Source organism: Ranitomeya variabilis, chromosome 5, assembly GCF_051348905.1.
Source record: "Ranitomeya variabilis isolate aRanVar5 chromosome 5, aRanVar5.hap1, whole genome shotgun sequence".
Classification (NCBI taxonomy): Eukaryota; Metazoa; Chordata; class Amphibia; order Anura; family Dendrobatidae; genus Ranitomeya; species Ranitomeya variabilis.
The window spans coordinates 544194089-544215711 of record NC_135236.1 but is presented as its reverse complement, the minus strand read 5'-3'; the positions used below and the strand labels follow the sequence as shown (position 1 = coordinate 544215711).

General features: G+C 42.4%; 2 protein-coding genes across 2 annotated transcripts in view; both read left to right on the top strand.

The window, feature by feature from the left end:
* Window positions 1-21623, top strand: part of LOC143776448 (E3 ubiquitin-protein ligase RNF14-like) — a 97474-nt gene that overhangs the window by 19349 nt on the left and 56502 nt on the right. The window lies entirely within an intron of this gene.
* Window positions 1-21623, top strand: part of LOC143776450 (E3 ubiquitin-protein ligase RNF14-like) — a 44213-nt gene that overhangs the window by 19374 nt on the left and 3216 nt on the right. The window contains exons 4-5 of the mRNA XM_077265861.1: window positions 600-1103; window positions 18644-18872. Coding sequence (XP_077121976.1) covers window positions 600-1103; window positions 18644-18872 — 733 coding nt within the window. The remainder of the gene's footprint in view (window positions 1-599; window positions 1104-18643; window positions 18873-21623) is intronic.

Genomic DNA, 21623 nt, shown 5'->3' with positions numbered 1-21623 from the left:
AAGCCAACACAGAGACCTTCTGCAGCTAGATGCAGTGCGACTGTCTTTAGCTTCTGACATACTCGTGACACCATGGTAGCACATTTAGGTCCCTGAAACTGCTTACAGTAGCAAGAGCAACACATGGGTTGAGATTGTTGCGTTGATAAAAACGGCTCTTAAGGCGCTTTCATGTTCACTTGTGAAGGCCTATTAATGGGATTGCCCACATGGTCTCCAGATTCTCACCAGCAATCATTTTGTTCAAAACAAAAGCAGGACTCATCTCTGAAGAGGATAGATCTCCATTCCAGCCTCCATTCCAGTTTTGACCTGCACCATAATATCCTTTGAAAGTGTGGGCATGAGGTCAATAAAGAAGCCTTCGCAAGGGAACATTACATGGGGAGGTGGTATAATGCGAGTAATCGCACAATGTATGGGAGCTGAACCCCTTTAGTCTTCATTCCAGTTACACTAACAGCTCAACGTTACATTGAATGAAAATTCATATTGAGTTAGACTACATAAGTGTACATGCCCCAAGTATTCTTAATTTAACATTATATTTGTACTTATTTTGCTTATTTTAATCCAATTTTTTATTTTTATTATTTCAGCTCACTCTGTTATGTCAGCACTTAGATGATCTATGGCAGGAGAACAGTGGATGTGTTGTCTTGTTCCCATGGATTCAGTTTCTGAAGGAAGAGACACTTGATTACTTGAACATAAAATCTCCATATGAAATTGAGCTGTCTAGCAATGGCTTACAGAACCGTATGGAACCCACTGAAAAGACCCCTGCCGATGGGGTCTTATTGGAAAGAGGATCATCTGATAAACGGGCCATACAGGACGTGCAGTCAGTGTCTGCCCTGGTCAAATACATCTTGGTCTTCAATGAAGCTCAGGAGAAGAAGGTTTTTGATAGCAAACCGTTCTTGTGCAATATCTGTTTTATGGAGAAGCTGGGCAGTGAGTGCACCCACTTTAAGGACTGCCAGCATGTGTACTGTAACTGCTGTCTCAAAGACTACTTTGAAATACAGATTAAGGATGGACAAGTTCATGCTCTAAACTGCCCTGAACCAGAGTGCAAATCTGTTGCAACACCAGCTCAGGTAAGTGAGGTCTCCGTGAGGCTCATTAGTAAAAAATGGGAGCGTTTTCGTAAAAGATTTGCATTTTATGCCTAGCATAGCTTCACTGCAGATAACGTAGCCTTAGGTTAAAGGGAACCTGTCACCCCCCCCCCAGGCATTTGAAACTAAAAGAGCCACCTTGTGCAGCAGTAATGCTGCATTCTGACAAGGTGGCTCTTTTAGTTATTGGTGCTGTAACTGCAGAAATAATCCGTTTTGTAATTTGTCCTAAATACCTTTCTTCAGTCCTGGAGGCAGGCCTTTCCCCCCCCTGCTGCAGACACCACACAGCCGTCACTCAAATCTTCTTGGCGCCGGGCGCCGCCTCCTCAGCGCTGTTTTGAAATCAGCCGGCGCCTGCGCTCTTTTGTTATGCCTTGGGCAGGCGCAGTGAGCGCTGGCCGTCCTCATATGCAGTCTAGCTGACTGCACCTGTGCGGCCGCCCTGCCTGTGAATCCCAGCCCCGCAGTGTGCATAAATCAGAGAACACTGTGTAGCGCCCCCACTGTCGCAGGGCCGAGGGGTACCCGGTACCGGGCCTCTGAGTCTCTGTTCTGGGGTTGTCACGGTGGCTAGACCCGGTCCGTGACCCTGCTGAGGGGCGTACAATGAAGGTGGAGGGAATGGTGATGATGTTATGGTGGTGCGGTGCAGGTTGCAGTAAATAACGAGGACACCAGGTTGCAGTCTCTTTAACTCTTTACTGAAGGCTTCAGGATCCTCAATCCGGAATACGGTTAACCGGGCTGCGCAAGCCTGGCCGGTCCGATGGCACCTCCAGAGTTCCCTTTGCAGGTGGAAATCTGTGCCTACCCGCTAGCGCTTGTGTGTTGTAGTCCTTCCCTGCTGAGCACCACGGGATAGTCCTCACAACTGTTGTGTCTGTTTCTCGTGTTCCCTCACAACTCGATTCTGATGTTCTCCCACGTCCCCCAGATCTTATGGTAGGACGCACCCGTATGACGGGGAGGCTCGGAGCTCTTCGGGGACTCTAGCGTCGCCCCACTCCTGTTGTTACCCCCCTGTGTCTTCCTAGGTCACTTGGGTGAGACAGCCCGCCTATAACTGACTGTCCTGCCGTAGGTTTGAAGTTTGGCTTGGAGCTCTATACTTCCTCGGCGTTCCGGCCACCGGTTATGCGCCTCAATAGGATGTTGCCTCGTCTTACAGCACGACTCCTACTGGTATTCTCCTTGTTGCGTTGATCTCGTTTCTCACTCAGCACAATATACCTCGCTTCTTGTCCTTTCTTGGGGTACCGCCGCTATATCGTGCAGGCGCGGTCCCGTAACGTTCTCTCTGGTTGCTAGGCCTCTGTCAGGATCCCACCCCTGACAGGGACCCCTCTGAATCTTCCCCTACATCACCCTCTGCCACAAGGTGTTGCCTGGTTCCAACCCAGTCAGCTTTCTCTCCTAACTTCCTGCCTAACCCCCAGTTTTACCAGATTGTGAGGAGTGGCCTAATAAATAGAACCCTTAGCTCCCCCTGGAGGCCAGACTGTGAAATGTATTGGTGTCTGTGATACCTGGTCAGATGAACCCCTTCAGTGCCATCAGACGTACCATAGCCCCCCTTAGCGGCGGAGCATCAGTACTGCAACGACCAGGACTCTGGGGCGCTGCAACTGCGGGGCTGGGATTCACAGGCAGGGCGGCCGCACAGGTGCAGTCAGCTAGACTGTAGGATTGAGGACAGAGGACGGGCAGCGCTCACTGCTGAGAGAAGGCACTGGCACTCCTACTTCCCTGCCTGTCAGATCCTGATCTGATACTCTGCAGTGCGATATAGAGTTTATGTCCTCTTTTTTTCTCTGAAGAGGCAATTTGCATATTAAATTTCCCAGAGGAGCATAGCATGGCGAATAAGCCTCCATACCTTGACAAGCCAGAGCTGGTATGTCACGCTCCACAAGGATAAACCTTACCCCTTAGACCCCAGTCCAGAGCCTCTCACCTAGCCAAATCAGTTCTCATGCCTCGCAGTGACGAGGGCCAACAGCCCGAAACACCGTGTCTCCAAATTGAGATACTGATTTGGCTTTTATTCTAAGTCATATAGCAAGACTTGTTAAAGGGTTGATTGTGACTTGTAGGATCGCTACTTCCAACAGGTGGCGCTATAGAGTTCAAGTCCTCTTTTTCTCTGAAGAGGAAATTTGCCAGTAAATCTCTGAAATACGTGATTCAGACAGAATTCCCTATAATGAGGCAGATGGAGGCACTGTGGACTCCATAGGACCCGTGAACCGGCAGTGTCTGTCTTTTTAGGATTGCATGAAAGTGCTGTCGGCCACAGTTTTGTGCACTTCTGAAAAGGACAGAGGTGAACAGAGGACCGACGGAGTGCAGAGTAACTCTGCTGCCTCATTATAGTGAATGGAATCCTCGGGGGTTTCATCTGAATCACGTCACTCAGAGATTTAGATGGAAACCCCAAAGTGAGTGCTCAGTGTAAAGTGCCCAATAAATGTGATCCCAAACTTTATGTAAAATCTTCCCAATAAAAGCTTCAACTCAATCCACAAAAAAAGCAAGCCCCCAATCAGCTCCGTCATCTGGTAATGGAAGTTTAACCCCTTAATCCCATATGACGTACTATCCCGTCGAGGTGGGGTGGGCCTTAATTCCCACCGACGGGATAGTACGTCATAGCGATCGGCCGCGCTCGCGGGGGGAGCGCGGCCGTTCGCAGCCGGGTGTCAGCTGCCTATCGCAGCTGACATCCGGCACTATGTGCCAGGAGCGGTCATGGACCGCCCCCGGCACATTAACCCCCGGCACACTGCGATCAAACATGATCGCAGTGTACCGGCGGTACAGGGAAGCATCGCGCAGGGAGGGGGCTCCCTGCGGGGTTCCCTGAGACGATCGGTACAAGGCGATGTACTCACCTTGTACCGAGCGTCTCCTCCCTGCAGTCCCCGGATCCAAAATGGCCGCGGGGCTGCATCCGGGTCCTGCAGGGAGTACTTCCGGGTGCCGTGCAGGCGCTGGTAAGCCTGCACGGCTGTACGTCAGATCGCCGATCTGACAGAGTGATGTGCAAACTGTCAGATCGGCAATCTGTGATGTCCCCCCTGGGACAAAGTAAAAAAGTAAAAAAAAAAATTTCCACATGTGTAAAAAAAAATAAAAAAATTCCTAAATAAAGAAGAAAAAAAAAAATATTATTCCCATAAATACATTTCTTTATCTAAAAAAAAACAAACAAAAAAACAATAAAAGTACACATATTTAGTATCGCCGCATCCCTAACGACCCAACCTATAAAACTGCCCCACTAGTTAACCCCTTCAGTGAACACCGTAAGAAGAAAAAAAAAAAAAGAGCCAAAAAACAACGCTTTATTATCATACCGCCGAACAAAAAGACGGATATAAATATCCATGGTACCGCTGAAAACGTCATCTTGTCCCGCAAAAAAACGAGCCGCCATATAGCATCATAACCAAAAAAATAAAAAAGTTATAGTCCTCAGAATAAAGCGATGCCAAAATAATTATTTTTTCTATAAAATTGTTTTTATCGTATAAAAGCGCTAAATCATAAAAAAATGATATAAATGAGGTATCGCTGTAATCGTACTGACCCGACGAATAAAACTGCTTTATCAATTTTACCAAACGTGGAACGGTATAAACGCCTCCCCCAAAAGAAATTCATGAATAGCTGGTTTTTGGTAATTCTGCCTCACAAAAATCGGAATAAAAAGTGATAAAAAATGGTCACGTGTCCGAAAATGTTACCAATAAAAACGTCAACTCGTCCCACAAAAAACAAGACCTCACATGACTCTGTGGACCAAAATATGGAAACATTATAGGTCTCAAAATGTGGAGACGCAAAAATTTTTTTGCTATAAAAAGCGTCTTTTAGTGTGTGACAGCTGCCAATCATAAAAATCCGATATAAAAAACGCTATAAAAGTAATTCAAACCCCCCTTCATCACCCCCTTAGTTAGGGAAAAATAATAAAATTAAAAAAATGTATTTATTTCCATTTTCCCATTAGGGTTAGGGTTAGGGCTAGAGTTAGGGTTAGGGTTGGGGCTAGGGTTGGAGCTAAAGTTAGGGTTAGGGTTGGGGCTAAAGTTAGGGTTAGGGTTGGGGCTAAAGTTAGGGTTAGGGTTTGGATTACATTTACGGTTGGGATTAGGTTTGGGATTAGAATTAGGGGTGTGTCAGGGTTAGGGGTGTGGTTAGGGTTACAGTTGGGATTAGGGTTAGGGGTGTTTTTGGATTAGGGTTTCAGGTAGAATTGGGGAGTTTCCACTGTTGAGGCACATCAGGGGCTCTCCAAACGCGACATGGCATCCGATCTCAATTCCAGCCAATTCTGCATTGAAAAAGTAAAACAGTGCTCCTTCACTTCCGAGCTCTCCCGTGCGCCCAAACAGGGGTTTACCCCAACATATGGGGTATCAGCGTACTCGGGACAAATTGGACAACAACTTTTGGGGTCCAAGTTTTCTTGTTATCCTTGGGAAAATAAAAATTTGGGGAGCTAAAAATAATTTTTGTGGGAAAAAAAAGGATTTTTTATTTTCACAGCTCTGCGTTGTGAACTGTAGTGAAACACTTGGGGGTTCAAAGTTCTCACAACATATCTAGATAAGTTCCTTGGGAGGTCTAGTTTCCAATATGGGGTCACTTGTGGGGGGTTTGTACTGTTTGGGTACATCAGGGGCTCTGCAAATGCAACGTGACACCTGCAGACCAATGCATCTAAGTCTGCATTCCAAATGGCGCGCCTTCCCTTCCGAGCTCTGCCATGCACCCAAACAGTGGTTCCCCCCCCACATATGGGGTATCAGCGTACTCAGGATAAATTGGACAACAACTTTTGGGGTCCATTTTATTCTGTTACCCTTGTGAAAATACAAAACTGGGGGCTAAAAAATCTTTTTTATGAAAAAAAAAAAAGAATTTTTATTTTCACGGCTCTGCGTTATAAACTGTAGTGAAACACTTGGGGGGGGGGTTCAAAGCTCTCAAATCACATCTAGATAAGTTCCTTAGGGGGTCTAATTTCCAAAATGGTGTGACTTGTGGGGGGTTTCAATGTTTAGGCACATCAGGGGCTCTCCAAACGCAACATGGCGTCCCATCTCAATTCCAGTCAATTTTGCATTGAAAAGTCAAATGGCGCTCCTTTCCTTCCGAGCTCTGCCATGCGCCCAAACAGTGGTTTACCCCCACATATGGGGTATCAGCTTACTCAGGACAAATTGTACAACAACTTTTGGGGTCCATTTTCTCCTTTTACCCTTGGTAAAATAAAACAAATTGGAGCTGAAATAAATTTTGTGTGAAAAAAAGTTAAATGTTCATTTTTATTTAAACATTCCAAAAATTCCTGTGAAACACCTGAAGGGTTAATAAACTTCTTGAATGTGGTTTTGAGCACCTCGAGGAGTTAAATTTTTAGAATGGTGTCACACTTGGGTATTTTCTATCATATAGACCCCTCAAAATGACTTCAAATGAGATGTGGTCCCTAAAAAAAAAAATGGTGTCGTAAAAATGAGAAATTTCTGGTCAACTTTTAACCCTTATAACTCCCTAACAACAAAAAACGTTGGTTCCAAAATTGTGCTGATGTAAAGTAGACATGTGGGAAATGTTACTTGTTAAGTATTTTGTGTGACATATCTCTGTGATTTAAGGGCATAAAAATTCAAAGTTGGAAAATTGCGAAATTTTCAAAATTTTCGCCAAATTTCCATTTGTTTCACAAATAAACGCAAGTTATATCGAATAAATTTTACCACTAACAAGAAGTACAATATGTCACGAGAAAACAATGTCAGAATCGCCAAGATCCGTTAAAGCGTTCCAGAGTTATAACCTCATAAAGGGACAGTGGTCAGAATTGTAAAAATTGGCCCGGTCATTAACGTGCAAACCACCCTCGGGGGTTAAGGGGCTTCTGCGTTACTGGTAGTACAAAGGCTCTGGAAAAGCTAAATGGCTCCTCGCTCCCCAAAAGAAATTCAGTAAATTTTGCGCTCTCAAATCCAAATGCCCCCTTCCCTTCTGGGCCCCAATGTGCCTAAACAACATTTAGCGCCCACATGCTTGGCATTTCTGTAGTGATGAGAGCAATATCATTTCACAACATCCACTGCTGCTTGTTTCTGGAAAACACCCATGGAGTCAAAATCGTCACTACATCTGTAGATAAATTCCCAAAGGGGTATAATTTCCAAAATGTGGTCACTTGAGGGGGGGATTCTGCTTTTCTAGCACTTAGGGGCTCTTTATATGGACTCCACAAACTAGTCTAGGAAAATCTGCGCTCTAGGAGACAAATAGCGCTCCGTCCCTCCTGAGTCTCTCCGTATGGCAGAGTAATAGTATACATCCACATATGGGGTATTTCTACATTCAGCAGAAATTGGTGGACAAATTTTGGTGCCATTTTTAACATTTTCCTAGTATGAAAATGTAAATCTTGGGGCTAACACACAATCTTGGTGGTATAAAGGTAAATTATTTTTTCTTCACTGCCCAATGGTATAAATGTCTGTGACCCACCTGTGGTGTCAATATGATCACTGCACCCTAGATGAATTCATCGAGAGGTTTAATTGGTAAAATGGGGTCACTTATGGGGGGGTTCTGCTATTCTGACACCGCAATGGCTCTGCCAATGTGACATGGCACCCTCAAACAAGTGCAGCAAAATCTGCACTGTAATATGGTACTACTTATTTTTTCAAACAATTTTATTAACATTTTAGGGATAATTATAATACTGATTTTAGCAGATTTTAATATATCTCATAACTGGGGAAGGTAGGGGAAGGGAGGAGAGGGAAGAAGGAACGGGGGTAGGAAAGATAAACAAGATGTGTACAGGTCCTTCTCAAAAAATTAGCATATAGTGTTAAATTTCATTATTTACCATAATGTAATGATTACAATTAAACTTTCATATATTATAGATTCATTATCCACCAACTGAAATTTGTCAGGTCTTTTATTGTTTTAATACTGATGATTTTGGCCTACAACTCCTGATAACCCAAAAAACCTGTCTCAATAAATTAGCATATCAAGAAAAGGTTCTCTAAATGACCTATTACCCTAATCTTCTGAATCAACTAATTAACTCTAAACACATGCAAAAGATACCTGAGGCTTTTAAAAACTCCCTGCCTGGTTCATTACTCAAAACCCCCATCATGGGTAAGACTAGCGACCTGACAGATGTCAAGAAGGCCATCATTGACACCCTCAAGCAAGAGGGTAAGACCCAGAAAGAAATTTCTCAACAAATAGGCTGTTCCCAGAGTGCTGTATCAAGGCACCTCAATGGTAAGTCTGTTGGAAGGAAACAATGTGGCAGAAAACGCTGTACAACGAGAAGAGGTGACCGGACCCTGAGGAAGATTGTGGAGAAGGACCGATTCCAGACCTTGGGGAGCCTGAGGAAGCAGTGGACTGAGTCTGGTGTGGAAAGGCGTGTGCAGGAAATGGGCTACAGGTGCCGCATTCCCCAGGTAAAGCCACTTTTGAACCATAAACAGCGGCAGAAGCGCCTGACCTGGGCTACAGAGAAGCAGCACTGGACTGTTGCTAAGTGGTCCCAAGTACTTTTTTCTGATGAAAGCAAATTTTGCATGTCATTCGGAAATCAAGGTGCCAGAGTCTGGAGGAAGACTGGGGAGAAGGAAATGCCAAAATGCCTGAAGTCCAGTGTCAAGTACCCACAGTCAGTGATGGTGTGGGGTGCCATGTCAGCTGCTGGTGTTGGTCCACTGTGTTTCATCAAGGGCAGGGTCAATGCAGCTAGCTATCAGGAGATTTTGGAGCACTTCATGCTTCCATCGGCTGAAATGCTTTATGGAGATGAAGATTTCATTTTTCAGCACGACCTGGCACCTGCTCACAGTGCCAAAACCACTGGTAAATGGTTTACTGACCATGGTATTACTGTGCTCAATTGGCCAGCCAACTCTCCTGACCTGAACCCCATAGAGAATCTGTGGGATATTGTGAAGAGAAAGTTGAGAGACGCAAGACCCAACACTCTGGATGAGCTTAAGGCCGCTATTGAAGCATCCTGGGCCTCCATAACATCTCAGCAGTGTCACAGGCTGATTGCATCCATGCCACGCCGCATTGAAGCAGTCATTTCTGCCAAAGGATTCCCGACAAAGTATTGAGTGCATAACTGAACACTATTATTTGATGGTTTTTTTGTTTGTTATTAAAAAACACTTTTATTTGATTGGACGGGTGAAATATGATAATTTATTGAGACAGGGTTTTTGGGTTATCAGGAGTTGTAGGCCAAAATCATCAGTATTAAAACAATAAAAGACCTGACAAATTTCAGTTGGTGGATAATGAATCTATAATATATGAAAGTTTAATTGTAATCATTACATTATGGTAAATAATGAAATTTAACACTATATGCTAATTTTTTGAGAAGGACCTGTATATATAATCTTTTTAGCAACTTCTACAGTAGTCAGTTGCTTAATTTCCATACACAATAAACATAAACCTTAAGTTTTGGGCCGTCTACCTAAATAGGTCGAGAAACAAACAACTGAATACCCAAGGGATTAACTGTATTAATAATCTACAACTAATTGGTTTACTTAAGACGTCAACAGCTCCTGCAGTCTTTTAATTATTCTATTGTTTGAAATTTAATGTTCCATTTATTCCATTTTTTTTTCGTATTTATATAAACAGCCTTTCACTATTGAGAATGTATGATCTAGTGTATTGTGTAAATTTAAGTTGTCCACAATGCTAGGTAAGCTCGGAATTTCTCAGCTCTTCCACAGGGCTGCTATTTTATTTTTTACTATGAGCAATAGGTGAATTACAACAGATCTTGTTGAATAATGCAGTTTTTCGGTATCTATGGAGAGAAGTGCAGTCTAAGGAGTGAGAACATAATCCTCGTTAAGAAGTGTGCCTATATATCTGGATACCTGATTCCACAGATTTGTAATTTTTGGACAGGACCAAAAGATATGAAATAAGTTTCCTTTAATTCCACATCCCCTCCAACATAAGGGTGAGGAGTCTCCTTCGAATTGGGAAATTCTATTTGGTGTGTGGTACCACCTTGTTAGTATTTTATAGTATGTTTCGTGTAATTGTAGCGAAATGTTAGAGGAGTAGGTGTTTTTGATTGCATCCTCCCATTGGTTCTTGTTTATGTTTATATTTAATATTCTCCCCCATTTTATCATATATTTATTTTTTTGGAATTTATGGTCTTTGTTAAAGATATTGTATAGGTACTTTGTGCTCCAAAATATCTTGTGATTAGCATTTTTAAGTAATAAATAGGTTGCTTCCGTTTTGGGGGGAATTTTAGAAATGAGTTCTTGGAGGGATTCTTTAATAATATAATAATGCATAAATTCTGATGATGGGATGTTACATTTTTGTTTGATTTCTGAAAAATTTAATATTTTGTTATTCGCAAGCAGATCTCCTAATTTTTTTATACCTTTTTGAACCCATAAGTCCATAGATTGAGGTAATCAGAGAAATTGAGAAATTTTCCATAGGTGCCCATATGTTCCCTTTTCCAGACGAACTAGCCAATTTGTCCCATGCTTGAATAATAGCCAAAATAATCGGATGATTAGATTTATATTTGCATATGTTGAAGATATGTTTGAGAAGAAGGTTTTCCAAAGAATTAGGTTTATAGAGAGATGCTTCCATTTCTAGCCAAGCTGGCTTTTTTTCTTTTTTCTTTAACCAATCCTGACTTTGCTTTATTAGATTTGAATTGTGATATGCCAATAGGTTTGGAAGACTCAACCCCCCATTACTTTTATATTTATAAAGAGTATCCTTGGATATCCTTGCTTTTTTGCCATTCCAGATGAATGATAGCACTTTTTTTTGACAATTTTTTAAAAAATCGGGAGGGAATTTCAACGGCAAAGCTCTAAAAATATACAAAATATTTGGGAGGATTATTGTCTTGATCGCCAATACTCTGCCCATCCATGAAAGGCCGATTTTGCCCCATGATTGGAGGTCTTTTGTTATTGTACTTAAGATGAAATCCCGTTAGTATTAGCAATTGTATGCATTTTTTTTGTAAATAAGATACCCAGATATGAGATCTGGTTCTCTTCCCAAACAAAATCCACCATTTTTTTTAGTGAGTCATCCGTTTCTTTGGGTAGATTAAACTGTAGAATCTTTGATTTAGAATTATTTATTTTAAACGATGAGATCAGAGAAAATTCTTCCAATATTCCCAGAAGGTTTGCAATAGATTTGGTGGGGTCCGTGAGAGTTAATATCATATCGTCTGCAAAAAGACTAACTTTATATTGTTTGTGTCCTAAGTCAATTGCTGAGATATTCTTGTTTATACAGATTGTTTCCACTAGGGGCTCGATTGCCAGGGCGAAGAGAAGGGGAGAGAGTGGGCAGCCCTGTCTTGTACCGTTGCTTATTGGGAATGCCTTTGACAAGTTATTATTAACATATATTTTTGCACTTGGGTCGAGTAAAGTGTAAACACCGTTGCCAGCCACCTCTCATTGAAGCCAAAATTTTCCATGACCATTCTTAGGTACTGCCAATTGATCCGGTCAAATGCTTTTTCTGCGTCAAGCGCCAGAAAGACAGAAGGGGTATTATTAAAATTAATTTTGTTCAATATGTTGAGGAGTCTTCTGGTGGCATCAGAGGTTTATCTCCCCTCGATGAATCCTGTCTGATCAATATTTATTATTTTCGGAAGAATTTCTTTCAATCTGTTGGCCAAAATTTTTGAATAAACTTTAATATCTGTGTTTATGAGCGATATTGGTCTGTAATTTTTTATTTCATCCAGATCATTTTGGGGTTTTGGGATCATGATTAATATAGCTTCTAACATTTCTTTAGGAAAGTAACCGGTTTCCGAGGCCAGATTAAAAATTTTTGACATCTGGGGAGCAAGGGTCTCCGAGAAGGTCATATAGTATTCATTCACTAGCCCATCGGGGCCCGGTGATTTCTGAGATTTAAGGGTTTTTATTGTTTCTACAACTTCAGATGTTAGTTCAGAGGATTCTACTTTGGGGAGCCGCAATTTATTAAGAAAGGATGATATTTTTTGTGGATCTGGTGTAGGTATTAGGGGATCATCTTTTAAGTTGTATAGTTTATAGCAGAATTTGGCAAATTCATCCGCTATATTTGTCGGATGATATTTCGTTTCTCCCAAATTATTTTTTATTTTATTTATTCTATTTCTGATCCTATCTTTTTTAAGTTTGGCTACCATAAATTTTGTTGGTTTCAGAGTAGTTTTTAAATTTAGATGCTTTGATAATTTTTTCGAAATCTTCTGTAATGGCTTTATTAAGTAATTGTTGTAGACTTAGAAGGTAATTTTTTTGTGATTCAGTGTTTGAACCATTAAGGCTACTTTCTTTTGCACAAATTTGTTCTTGGATTTTAAATTTTTAAAGGGGGGTCCAATCAACACCTCAGTAATCACAGGGGAGTGGTCTGAAATTGATTTATCCAGCATGGTAGATTTTTTTATTTTTGTTATGGAAAATATGTCGGTAAGGAACAGGTTGATCCTAGATGAAGATTTGTGCACCTAGGGAAAAAAAGTGAACTCTCTAGAAGAGGAGTTCAGACATCTGAAGACGTCGTATAATTCGTTACTAGTGATGCTGGTGTCAAGACTATTTGATGAATGACATGTAACTGTCGTAGAGTCAAGTTTCCCATTTGGGACCATATTGAAATCACCTAGAATGTATAGGTTTCCTTTTTTGTTTTTTTTTCGATCTTCCTATGACCTTATTGAGGAAGCTTAGCTGTTTTGTGTTTGGGGCGTAAATGTTTACAATTGTGTAAACTGTTGTATTTATTTGGCAGATTAAGATGTGATATCTACCGTTTGGGTCCTTAATTTCTTCTATGAGTTGAAAGGGAACAGTGTTTTTGATCAGTGTGATCACGCCTTCCTTTCTCCTCTTTGTCAGAGATGAGAAGCAGTGTGGGAAGTTTTTGTTTGAAAATGTGGGGTGATTACCTTCACAAAATGTTGTCTCCTGCAGGCATATGACATCCGCTTGTGACTGTTTGATCTCCTTCCATAAAGTATACCTTTTCCATGGACTATTGAGTCCCCTAACATTGTAGGACAGGAATTTTAGCTGCATGTTGGAGCCGTTGACGATACTGCAAACACACTACAAATAAGTTCAAAAGATTAAATACAGCAAGGTCTTTTTTCCTGGATGGGACTGTTGACCTAGTGGGGGAAAAGTTCGTATATAATATACTCCGTATTGACCCCATTATTTTTTGAGACCGATCGTTGACTGAAATGTACCTTAGAGGGAAAAAATGGGTTAATTTAACCCCTCATATAAACCCGCATAAAATCACTGAGTAATTCAGGTGTGGGATCTGAAGAGATTCAATCCTTCTTCCACTGAATTGATGATCATAAACTTATCTTTATAATGAAACATTAGTTTTGTGGGGAAACCCCACCTGTATTGGATATGATTCTCCCTAAGAATGTCTGTCAAGGGTTTGAATGACCTGCATGTGTCTAAAGTGTGCTTAGATAGATCAGTGAACACCTTTAGACGATTATAGGGTTCTGGCAGAGACCCCTTATCTTTAATGTAGTTTTGGATTTTTTCCTTCTTACCATAAAAATGTAAACAGAGGATAGTGTCTCTAGGTTTTTCTGCTGGAATGCTTTTTGGTTTCGGCACTCTGTGAATTCTATCAATGCTGAGTTCGAGGCTAGTGACATTTGGTAGAGTTTGTTTGAAGACAGTCTTAACAAAGTCAGGTAAATCAGACTGCTTCACCTCCTCAGGGATTCCTCTGATTTTTAAGTTATTTCTTCTGCTTCTGTCCTCAATATCTGCCATCTTGAATCTTAAGTCAATTATTTCCTTTTTTAGTATATTATTTTGGTTAGTAAGGGCCTCTGTTTTTTGTTCTAGATCCGAAACTTTTCTGTTATATAGCTCCAGCTTTTGGGTAAAGTTGTGGCAAACCTCCTCAAATGTGACTTGTTGCTTTTTAAAGCCTGAGTTTAGTTTTTCATCAATTAGCGCAGAAATTTTGTGGAAAAAATCCTCCTGATTCGTTCTTATTGTTGTTTGTTGGGAGGCTGGGCGATCCCTTTTGTTTTTGTTAATATTGTCTGTATCTGTGGAATCCTCTGGCACGTTTCTTTTAGCGGAGGCCGTAGTGTCCATCACTTCTGTAGTATTTTGTTTTACCTCAGATGGGTAGGAGTTGTTTTTATTTTTTACTTCTGGGCAGAGACTGTTTGCTTTATTATTGGTTGGCTGTTGAGTTGGAGCCATTTTTTGGGTGGCTGGTTTATTACTACTGGAAGACATGGTTGTTGTTTTGTTTATTTTAAAGTCGTCTGCCTTTTGAGGGGATCTAAATTTGTTCGGGCTAATTAGGTTTGGGATATCGGTATATGATTTAGAGGAGTATTGCATAAGGGTTTGTTTGGGTTTTTGTGAGTTTTTTTATCTCAGACATTTTTTAGCAAAGTTCTATCAAGTTTGCGTATTTAGGTACTGTCTCTTTAAATGTCCTGTTCTGTCAAGAAAATGGATCTCTGTATTTCTCAGGGATATGATTCCCAAGCCTTTAATTAATGGGGATTCTCGCAATTATTCCACAGCTATGGCCCCACTCTTAGCCCAAATAGTATACCACTGAATCAAACAGTCTGCTGCAGCACCCAAGACGGCACAGAAATGTGGCTATTTATATGTGGCTTATGTTCCACAGCTTTTGCTTCCCGCTCAGGTATCTTATAGCCTTTGTTCCACAGCTTGGCCGCTCGATTATGAGGTAGACTGATTTCTAATAGTGGTTTCCCCTCTAATGTGATGTTTACACAGCTTTGGTCTCCCCTCACGGTATATGAAGCTCTTTTATAACAGAAATGTTCCACAATACTGCTTGCTGCTTTTTTGTGTGCTTTACTAACAGTTATAGTAGTTTATGCCTGTTTGCGTTCTTATTTTAATTATCGTTTTGTATCCCAGGCTATGACCCATCTGCTAGTTCCGCAGCATAGGCTCCCGTTCATTATTCAATAGAGTCACTCTTTGCACATATTAAGTTGTTCCACAGCAGCTGCTCCCCGCTATTAAGGTTAATGTTAGTTCCACAGCAGTGGCTCCTGCCGCTCAGTTTAGGGAGATCACTCCCTTTGTGTCTGCTGCTCGTTAGTGCCAGGGGGTGGATTCCCGGATCCGGGCTTACCTTTGGAGCCGCCAAGTGGGAGAAGCATTGACGCCGCTGTATTCCGGGCTGCTGGATCCCCTCTGCAGCTGCGATTGATGTTGCGGCAGCGGGCGGGAGCGACGTCCTCGGTGATGATCCAGGGAGGCTCCGGAGCAGTTGCTGGTGGTTCCAGATCTCCTCGGCGGTGTCCGCGCTGGGTAAGCAAGCTGTCTGCGGCTCTCGCTCCCCTCCGTCTTCTCCCTAACCTGTGATTCGAAGCCGACGAGCAGGAGGGACACCAGGCTGGGCCGCCGCGAGGAGGAAGGTCTTTAGCGGCAGCTTCTTTCTTCAGCAGCGACGCCGCTTCCGACACCGTTGGCGGCCTCCGCCTGAGGGCTTGAACGCTGCAGTTGTCCGGTGAGCGGGATCTCTTCGGCTGTTGCTTTTTCCGGTGGTGTGCAGGTGCGGCGTCCCTGGCTTTAATCCTGGCGGTCGCCGCCTGCACCGCTCAGGGATCCTCCGCAGCCGTTCGTTGCAGAGGGGGCCGGATTTTCTTACTTGCTCCCTGATGCCCGAGGACGGCAGGGAGATTCTTCGGTTGATTCCTTTTTAGGACAGGAGTCCAGGGCTGTAAGCCGCTGCATAGCTCCGATGTGTAAGGGTTGTTGAAAGCAGATATGAGCTGCAGCTCGGGTGTTCTTCTGCACTTAGCTTGTAATAGTCCCTTCGTTCTTTATGGAGCGCAGTTCTTCTTTACTTCCTGGTTACAGGGAAGATGCGATTCTTCTCCTCCGGTGTGTTGTGATCTTTGTGACCCAATGAGGTCAAAATTTAGGCCGCTGCTTGCCTGCAGGTGCTCCACTAGGCCACAGTTCTCAAAATGGCGGCACCGCTGTGAGAGACCACACAGAAACCTCTAAGGCAGAGGTGTCAAACTGCATTCCTCGAGGGCCGCCAACAGGTCATGTTTTCAGGATTTCCTTAGCATTCCACAAGGTGCTGGAATCATTCTGTGCAGGTGATTAAATTATCACCTGTGCAATACAAGGAAATCCTGAAAACATGACCTGTTGGTGGCCTTCGAAGAATGCAGGTTGACACCTCTGCTCTAAGGTCTCTATCTCAGGTTTTTCTTGGTGTATGAAAATGGTTTTGGTCTCAAAATGTTCTCCAAGTCTCCAGTTGTTAATAGAGACAATATATAGGGTTTTGGTAGTCTCGAAGTAGCTTAAAGTAGCTTTTTTAAGGGGTCTTTGTGGGAGCTCTAGACTCCTGCATCCTCACATGCTAGAAGCCAGGCCACACACCCCTATGAACTACTTCCCTTCTGAGCTTTGCACTGTGCCTCAAAAGTAGTTTTCGACCACATATGGGGTATCGGTGAACTTAGGAGAAATTGCACAACAAATTTTGGGGTCCATTTTCTCCTGTTACCCTTGTCGAAATACAAAATTTGTAGCTAAAATAGATTTTTGTTGGAAAAATGAGCTTTTTTATTTTCACGGCTTAATGTTATAAACTTCTGTGAAGCACCTGTGGGTTCAAGGAGCTCAATACACATCTAGATAAGTTCCCTAAGGGGTCTAGTTTCCAAACTGGTATCACTTTTTAGGGGGTTTCCACTGCTTAGGCACATCAGGGGCTCTCCAAACGCGACTTGGCTTCCGCCAATTATTCCATCAAATTTTACATTCAAAAAGTCAAATGCGCTCCTTCCCTTCCAACCCTTCCAAGGTCTGCCGTGCACCCAAACAGTAGTATTCCCACACATATGGGGTATCGGTGTACTCAAGACAAATTGCACAGCAAATGGTATGGAAAAATTTCTCCTCTTACCCTTATGATAATGCCTTGCAGCGCTGGAGTCCTGGGTTCTAATCCCACCCAGGACAACATCTGCAAAGAGTTTGTATATTCTCCCCGTGTTTGTGTGGGTTTCCTCCGGGTACTCCGGTTTCCTCCCACATTCCAAAGACATACTGATAGGGAATTTAGATTGTGAGCCCCATTGGGGACAGCGATGATAATGTGTGCAAACTGTAAAGCGCTGCAGAATATGTTAGCGCTATATAAAAATAAAGATTATTATAAGCTAAAAAAGATTTATTTGGAAAAAGTTGATTTTTTCTTTCCACGGCTTAACGTTATAAACTTCTGTGAAGCACCTGTGGGTTCAAGGTGCTCAATACAAATCTAGATAAGTTCCCTAAGGGGTCTAGTTTCAAAAATGTTGTCACTTGATGGGGGTTTCCACTGTTTAGGCACATCAGTGGCTGTCCAAACATGACATGGCGTCCGCTAATTTTGCCAGCAAAATCAGAGAAAGGACAGACTTCTAAAAAGGGCAAACCTTGTTGTATAGCAACCAAATAGCAGCAGAATTAAATACAATACTGTCTGTACGATTTCTAAATCATGGAACATGACAGGACCTGTCATATGCTGAAAAAATTGAGATAATTATCTAATAAATGCTGAACTCACTAAGATTCTGACAATATTTTACATTTTGCTCTGCATTATTCCATTGCAGACATATTCAAATATGTTGTCTTAGGAGAGCAGTATGTGAAATCTCTGCTAATAATGCAAGAGGCTATTTCTGGGTGTTTTTTCTCTAGGAATGACCGCTTTCAGTCTTCCTTCCCAGATGCTGTCAATCACAACTCAGCAGCGTCTGAGACTGCTAAATGAGATATGTGGAGCTGTGATTGGCAGTGTCTGGGAGGGGTGAAGGTCCATACTCCCTAAGAACACTGTAAAGAAATGCCCAGTTGAACTGTAAAGGGGAGATTTTACATTTTGTGCTCCTAAGGCAACAAATTGGGTGCAGTGACACAGTGGAAAATCGACAAAGGTAATAAAATCAGGGGAACGCAGGGATTTTTCCAAGGTATTTAACGCAATTTTTTTTTTTTTTTTTTTTTTTTTTTAGTAAGTGATAGGTCCTCTTTACATTTTTCGAATCTACTTTATTTGTTGGTCATAGTTTCAATCTACAAGTGGTCTGTTTTTTCTTCCTATTTTACTGGACACATTTGACTTACTTTATGTTGTTATCATACAGTATATGGTTTGTTTAAGAACATTCTGAAATTCTGGGTTTACTTGCTGAATGTGTATTTTATATACAGTATGTATCACATTTTGTATTATAAACTGTTAGGTTTTTATTTTCACAATGCAAAAAATACCTTACAAATTAATAGTGATAAGATGTCTCACAATATTACGTTCTGGATTGCATATTTCAGTACGGATAGTAAATGGTTTATGTCCTTGTTTATTTTCAGGTAAAGCGTTTGGTAGGGGAACAACTCTTTAGCCGCTTTGATCATCTCCTCTTGCAGTCAAGCTTGGATTTAATGGCCGATGTTGTTTACTGCCCACGTCTGAGCTGTCAGACCCCAGTCATGGTGGAGCCAGAGGGTACAATGGGCATTTGCTCAGTCTGCCAATATGCATTTTGTATTCTTTGTAACATGACCTTCCATGGAATCTCCCCTTGCAATATACCTGAAGGTATGTTTGGTAATTCGACAAACACTAATCCTGTAGTTATGTTTCTCAAAAGTCTTGATTAGTTTTGACAGGATTACAACTTTAAGCACTTATTTTAGAGGCTTTTATAGGTAACAGTACGAGCATAATAGCAAGCATTTTATCTATCATCTCCTATAAAAGTCAATTCTCCATCATATAATGCCGATACAAACAACAAAATATGACAGCTATGGGTATGGACCCACTACACCACTGCCCGGGTTACCCTGAAGTGGTGTGACTACGTTGCTCTGGTCTTTGCTAGATCCTCTGATGTTGAGGATAGGTTTGGCTCTCAGGATAGCCACCAGTTGCTACTCCAGGGCAAGGCCCGGACCTGTAGCAGCTGACCAACAGATCAAGGCAGGTATGCGCAGTACAGAGGGAACAGGCTGAAACATAGTCAGACAGTCCGAGGTTGGGGCAGGCAGCACTGGTTGAGGACACAAAGCCGAGATCAGGAGCGAAGAGATCAGGTGGAACAGGTGGATAAGCTGAGTTGGTAACAGGAGACTAAACAGGAACAAACCTTGACTGGAAGCTAGAACAGAATACTGACTAGAACCAAAGCTCAGGCAACAAGTGGAAGGAGGAGCTGCCTAATATGTACCCGGGCAGCTAATATATACCCTGTTGGCAGATGATGGGCTAGGGAAGCTAATCTCTACAGGACACAACAGGGTTAAATTCCTGCAGAGACTGGCCACGCCTCCCTATAGCCAGGTGGAGATGGGAGAAAGATGCAGCTGTACTGGGGGGTGCTGCAAGAGACAAACTCAGGAAGACGGCCTGACACATGGGGCAGCAGAACTGTGCCCACAGTGAGTAGGAAGGCGCTGAGATGGCACTCGAGTTACCGGCGTGACACAAAAGATGAGTTTCCAACTAGGAATTATCTTCAACATTCCTTTATACGCTTTTAATCCCTTTACGATCTATGACGTATAGGTGCGTCATTGGTCGCCTCCCCCTCTTTGGTGCATGCACCGGCGCTGAGCCCGCACCTTTTCCAGCACGTGACAGCTGATCGTATCAGCTGGCATGTGCACCTAACAGCCACAGATGGAATCACGATTCACCCATGGCCGGCGCTCAAAGCAGATGAGCATTTTTGCACAAGCGATCAGATAAACGCAGCTTCAAATCTCCTATAGAGACTATTGAATCATGTAAAAAGTTAAAAAAATAAGTTTTTAAAAATATTTAAAAAGTGAAAATATAAAAGTTCAAATCACCCCCTTTTGCCCCATTCAAAATAAAACAATAAAAAATACACATATTTGGTATCACCATGTTCAGAAACGCCCAATCAAAATATAAATATTGATCTGATCGGTAAATGGCGTAACAAGAAAAAAAATCAAAATGACAGAATTGGTCCGTGTGCCATCCTTGTGCGTTTTTAAAGTCATAGGGATAAAATTGAAACAAATTGTTTCAATACAGGGACACACGGACAGCACACAGGCAGCACACGGATGCCACACGGATGGTACACACGGACACACGGATAGCACACGCATGCCACACGGTTGTGACAAACGGACACATGGACACGGATATCTCCGATACCGTTTTTTCCGGTACTGGAAATATCAGGACGTGTGAAACCGGCCTAAAGTATATTTTCTCTGAAATCCAAAAAGCGTTTCAGATAAATATATACCTGTCTGCATCCATGCCAGGTTCTGATTCTGCCCGCGGTATGGAGCGGCACCGAGCAGTATCCTCTGCTAGATATTGGACTTTTCCAGCAGTGAGAAAGCGGCTAGAATAATTACAGATTTTTTACCTGAAACTATAGAGTATAAGCAATGTGTTGTATCTGCATACAAATTTGCCGCAAATGTTACACTTTGCATTAAAAAGGGAATCAGACAAACCTCATATGCAAACAAAATGTCTGCAAAAAAATGGAAAGATGTCAATTTCAAATGCCATACGTGTCTGCATTCACAAGTGTGTGTGTGTGTGTGTGTGTGTGTGTAAATATGCAAAAATACACCAAACAATTTTTGCATGCAAATTATTCTATCATTTACTTTTTGATTGTTTATTAGTTGGACTGTCACATTTCCCTTTCTCCTTTCTTTCAATCCCAATCCAATAACTGTTGCACCATCTTTCTAAACCTTCATCTTCCTGGGTCACCATACATAGAATCTATATTACTAGTGATATGGACACACTAGGAAGTAATTCTCATGAACATTGTGGAGTCTACATATTATGGAGTGTGGACCCTTATACAGGGTCTCCTCACTGACACCAACTAACAGTCAGAACAACGCACCAGGAGGGTCCCGCACTGGTCACACGAAACAGCCACAGTCCACTGGAGACAAATGACTGGTCCCTAGATGAGATAAGAACCGTTATACAGTGCTGGTGCAGATCAGCAGTATACACTATTTGTTTTTTGCTTTTTTTTTACTGCTGGGGACAGTTGTACATCAGCATCTACTGCTCTACTGATGCCTAAGCTTCCAGGATGAAGGCTCCTACAGCAGCTGCTCACTCCCAGCAACTCCCTATTCAAAGCTATGAGGTCAGTAGCAGCTCCTCTGCTTACCATGCTCCCTTACACCTTCTTACCTCCAGCTCACCATCCTTTCAGTTCAGTGTGTCCTGTATGCACAACAGGTGAGGTGTCCTAATGTTGGTGGCTATGTGGTGCACTTGTGAGAGGAGCCAGGGCCGTAGTCGTGGCTGATATATATTGCTCAATCG